This window comes from Hibiscus syriacus, unplaced genomic scaffold (genome assembly GCF_006381635.1).
Source record: "Hibiscus syriacus cultivar Baekdansim isolate YM2019G1 unplaced genomic scaffold, ASM638163v2 tig00014370_pilon, whole genome shotgun sequence".
Lineage (NCBI taxonomy): Eukaryota > Viridiplantae > Streptophyta > Magnoliopsida > Malvales > Malvaceae > Hibiscus > Hibiscus syriacus.
In genome coordinates this window covers 447,690-453,247 of record NW_024062323.1, presented here as the reverse complement: position 1 = coordinate 453,247, position 5,558 = coordinate 447,690, and the positions used below count along the sequence as shown (strand labels likewise).

General features: G+C 40.3%; 1 protein-coding gene across 1 annotated transcript; it reads left to right on the top strand.

Moving 5' to 3' along the window:
* Nucleotides 1–4,348: 4,348 nt before the first annotated feature.
* On the top strand, nt 4,349–4,669 carry LOC120207129 (14 kDa proline-rich protein DC2.15-like). Its single transcript, XM_039206647.1, has one exon. It carries the CDS (start codon nt 4,349–4,351, stop codon nt 4,667–4,669), a length of 321 nt encoding a protein of 106 aa, XP_039062578.1.
* The last annotated feature ends 889 nt before the right edge of the window (nt 4,670–5,558 follow it).

The following is a 5,558-nucleotide window of genomic DNA, read 5'->3' as shown; positions in this document are numbered from 1 at the left end:
ACAAAAGGGCCACGAATGTTTGTTCCTCGAGCTGGAAACCTACGACAGAAGCTGTTGAAGGAATGTCATGATACCCCATGGGCCGGGCATCAGGGTTGGAGGCGTACTGTTGCTTTGTTGGGACAAGGGTATTATTGGCCTCAAATGCGCCAAGATGTGATGGATTACACCAAGACATGTCTTATCTGTCAACAAGATAAGGTAGATCGACAGAGGACTGCTGGGTTGCTCGAGCCACTACCTGTACCCCCCGACCTTGGGAGTATCTCCTTGGATTTTATATCATGCTTGCCTCGAGTAGGAGATCTGGGATCAATTTTGGTGGTAGTGGACAGGTTCTCGAAGTACGCCACTTTTATACCAGCATCAAAGTATTGTTCGGCGGAAGAGACTGCTAAGTTGGTGTTCAACATGTGGTGAAATATTGGGGCATTCCTCAGAGCATAGTCAGTGACCGAGATGGAAGATTTATTGGGAAATTTTGGAAAGGATTGTTCCAGTTATTAGGACACAACTCAACTTTTCGTCGAGTTACCACCCTCAAACAGATGGTCAGACTGAGCGATTTAATGGACTCTTAGAGGAGTACCTGAGGCACTTTATTCAGGCCAATCAAAAGAACTGGCCTCCATTATTGGATGTGGCGCAATTATGTTTTAATTCACAAAAGAGTTCGTCTACTAATAAAGCCCTTTTGAACTGTGACAGGTCAGCAGCCAAGACTTCCTCACACTGTGGATGACCTCTCAAGGTAGATGCCCTCGTGCCTCAAATTTTGTGGGGAGTGGAAGCAGAATATGGAGATTGCCAAGGCTTACTTAGAGAAAGTAACGAAGCGTATGAAGAAATGCGCAGATCGTAACAGGCGAGACCTACACTTTCAGGTTGGAGATTTGGTGCTAGTCAAGTTGATGCCAGAACAACTTAGATTTTTACGCCAGAGGGTCGCTTGGTGCGTAAGTACGAGGGTCCAATCTCAATAGTAGCAAAGGTGGGGAATGCTTCGTACAAAGTTGACCCCTACTTGGATGAGAGTTCACCCTGTCTTCCATGTGAGCAATTTGAAGCCGTTTCACACCGATCCCAATATCGATAATCAGAGTATGTCTGACAGGGAGTCAATCGGCACACAACCACCCTCACAGCGTCATGTTGACAAGATTCTAGCAGGGAGAATTGTTAAGGTGGGTGGAAAGCAAAGACGGGAGTATCTAGTCAAGTGGGGAGGCTTTGATCAGGAAGAGAACACTTGGGAAAGAGAGTATGATCTCAGGGCATTTAAGCAACAGATTGAAGAGTTTCAGGCCAAGCAGTCGACGAGGACGTCGACAAATTAGGTGGGGGAGATTGTCGTGACCGTCCCTTTTATGGGGCCACAACCGGGTAGGTACGCCAAGGCCAACCATGTATAGGGCCTAGTGGCAGGGTAGAACAAGCTTGTCCTCTTTTCAAGCATTTTAATGTTTTAGGTAGGGAGTAGGGGTATGACTTACTGTCCCCTGTTCGAGCATTTCAACGTCTATAGGTAGCATTTCTGTTATTTTGTTTTCGCATATATGTAGGGGGTGGACAGCCGGCAGAGTTTGGGCTGATCCACAGGTAAAGGTATGTGTCTTGTGAACACCATCGAGGGCCGCCCCTACGGCCTAATCGGTGGTGTGGGTGAGTCTTCTGTAACCCGATATTTCTTTTATTAATAAAACATTTTTCTCTCGGAGAAGTCCGGGGGTTGAGGTGTGCATCCGCTATGCCCCACGGGCTCGGATTATTGGTCGAAGGACCATGTGGCTATAAAGATCTAACGCGATGTTTGTTTATGCTTGATCAGATCTACGAGATTAAGGCTGACTTGGTTGGGAAGCGTCCCTTTCGAGTGCCACACGGATTAGCAACCGAACCAACTAGGCTAAGTCCGTGACACCTTGGTCGTTCTAGCCCGGAGTGTTGCCTCTTTTTTGGTGATCTTGTTGGTGGGGCTGCAGTTTGCCTTTGCAAAGCTCTCAGAGAAATCAATATCCTTGACGTCGACTTCCTCAATGCTACCGTTAGAACCGCACTCAGAAACTGTGATCTGCAACTGCACCCCGATTTCAGTTGTTAGTGAAATCAATATCCCAAGTATGCTCATTATTCGTCCATCGATACTCTATCGCTTACTTTTTACTACAAATTTTAGTTTGTGTTTGAATCGTTGTGGATCAGGGATTCAAATTACGGTCGCGGTCGCGTTTTTGGACCAGGGAATATGTTTTAAAGGTGTGTTCGCATTGACAGACCCAGTTGAAAAGTAATCATACTTGGGCATGGAAGAAAATTTTGGGTTTGAGGGATGACTATGCTCTTGTGGGTGGTTTGGATGAGAGCTATCATGCAAAGAATGTTTGGGAAGTGAATTGGTGCAAGCAGGATAAGGTCCCTGATGCAGGATTATCTAGTGTGGTCTATTTATCCCCAAGCACTCGTTCATTTCATGGTAGGCTCTTCTTTTTTTTTTTATAGGAATGAAGATTTATTAAAATCAAGAGACGAAGAACAATTTATGAGCCTCGTTAAAAACGTCCCTAATCTAATTGGAGGAAAAGAGTGTTACATAAGATAACAATACAAACAAACATACCAAAAGCGAAAGCCAGTCATATAGAGACAACAAAAGCGAACAGAGACAATTCCAAAAAAATAATTCCAACTGACCAAACTAAGCAAAAATTGCACCCAACTAAAAACAACATAACAATTCCAACCGAAAAGGCTTCGTCGACTACATCAGCGCATACAGAGACAGTAAAAATGAACAGAGACAACAAAAGCAATTCCAAAAGCTCCAGAGTGGACAACCATAGGAAAATCTCGAAGAAGAAACCTCTACCGTACTAAATACAGGATGCAACCAACACTAAGCTCTATTCAAAGCCACCATCCATGAAGAAAATAAGTTTTCAACAAACCAACAATCACCAACCAAACGACCAATCCACCATCATGCCTCCACAGATAAGACCAAAACTGAAAATTAAGCATCCTCCTACGCAAGAGAAAAACTCAGGACAGCACACCCAACACCTGTAAAGCATTGAAAATGCTCAAGGAAAAGCCTATATACCAACCAAATATGAATAGCAGATCAAAAACTCAATGATACCATGAACAACCCTAATTCGTTAATTTCTAAGCAAGAATCGAAAACACAGCTTTGAGAGAAACGAAATGTGCAAGACCCCCCTAGGCAATCCAAATTGATCAAGCTATAGCCTCCACAGATTCACCTACAATTCAAAATTGCTTCCACAATACAATCTTTCAATCCTTAAAAACCATATGTTACAACAAAACTAGGACATCCTCACTCCACCTTCCTCAAGAACAAAGAACCTTAAGAACAACACATTAAGCCTTAGAATAACATAATCCACCAAAAACGCCTCTAAAGCCAAGAAATCAAACTCATGGACATATCAAAAAAACACTCCCAACTACCTCCCTAACACAGATGATCGCTTGCCAACAAAGGTTCGCTTGCTTTGTTGGGGGGTCATATTGATCCCTCTTGTATTCTTTATGGTTATGATTTTGAAAATATGGACCATTTTATTTGTTGAATGTAATTTTGCTAGGCAGGTTTGGTCTAGTATTTTACAAGCCTGTCATATTAGTTGGTTTGGGATTTGTTGGAGTGATATGGTGAGCTGGGTTGTAGTGCATGGTGAGTTGGGTTGTAGTGCATGGTAAAGGAAAAACCTTATTGGGGAACCATCATTCGTGTTGTTTGGTGTTTTCATATTTACCATATTTGGCAGGAGAGGAATGGTAGATTGCATGGAGTTAGTCCAAGAGGAATTGAGGGTATGGTTTCTCTGTTAAAGAGTATTGTTACGTTGAGGTTAAAAGGGTGAATTCGAGGCAGGTCTTCGGTACTTGCTACTGAATGGGATCTATTATAGGATTTATTTTTTTCTTTCTATTCTTTATTATGGTGTTTAGAGGTGAGGTGTTTTGTTCTTTGTAATTTGGCTTGTACAGGGAGGATCTTTGCTAGATGAGGTGTTTTGTTTTCGTAAATTGACTTGTACAGGGAAGTTCTTTTTGGATGAATCAAATTCAACATTTATCCAAAAAAAGAAAAAATTTATTTAGGTATGACTCCCATGTCTCGTACGTACATGCCACAATGTCGACGTCGTCAAAAGGTAATCTTAAACACGAAGCAACTCGAAAGCCTGATAACCCATTAACCCCCTTCTATAAAGACCTTTGCATTTCGTACTATTTGCATCACCACTTGCATTTCACCATACCATACAATTCAACAGCAGTGTAGCAACTAGCAAGTTTGAGGTGTTGTGTTGCACTTATGGCTTCCAAGGCTTCAACAACGACTGTTTTTCTTTTTTACCTCAACATTCTTTTCTTTAGCTCTCAAGCTCTAACTTCGGTTCCCGCTCCACTTCCAAGTTTATGCCCTGGCCTAGAAGTCTGCTTTGCAGTGCTTCCTAAGGTAAGCAGCAGATGCTGCGCCTTCATTGCTGGTAGTAGTCTCTTTGATCTTGATGCTGCAGTTTGCATTTGTAGTACAGCTCTCAAAATCCGGAGCATCGGAAGCCCTACCTGTATGGTTGGACTTATACTCAACGGTTGTGGTAGGAAAGTGCCCCGAGGTTTCGCATGCCAGTGAGTATGCCCATCAATGCTTCAGCCTTTACTTTTACCAGATCTTTTAGTTTGTGCCTGAACTGCTGTGGATGGTTTATTGGTTATGACACAACAATGAAACAATCACTAATAGTCCTGGATTTTACGATATTTTTTTGCAAGCTCCGACTTAATAAGCAATATCTATATGTATTATGCTCTGTTTGCATAATAAAATAATGATAGATTAATTTGTGGTTATTAACTTTTGAATTTTTTTTAAAGTTCTAAATCTAAGCAGGAGGGAAAGTAGGAAGCGAGGTTAGTCTCCAAGGAGGGAAGGAGAATAGTCTTATTGGGTCTAAAACCCATAACTTAAAAAATATGAGAAAACTAAAATGAACAATCAGACCAGCTAGAGGTGCTTACTCAATCAACTTTTGGATTTTTATTAAGCTAATGCGACTATAAAGTAATATATGCTCTAAATACTCTCAATCATTTCACAATGAACGCTCAATCACCCTGCTGTAATTGTTGGTGCTTGGACCGGTAATGTCTATGAACAATAATGATTTTTTTAACCGCTAAATTAAGTTGGTTCGTGCAATTAACTTTTGAAAATTGAATCTTTAAGATTAAATATATGATTTATAATATGATGGAATTTCAAATCGTTCATATATCAAAAAAATTAAATTATTCACATAGTAATTTATACTTTTGTAAAGATTTTGACATTATTGATAAAACGTTTTAAACTTTAATCACAATTATTTTAAATAGTTAAATTTTAATATTTAAAAATTTATTCGGGAAAATATTTTTAAAATATATTTTTGATTTTTTTGTTAATAATAAATTTTAAATAATAAAAATTAAAAAAATAATCACGAAAAGTCGAGATGATACAACTTGAACGTTTATTAAAC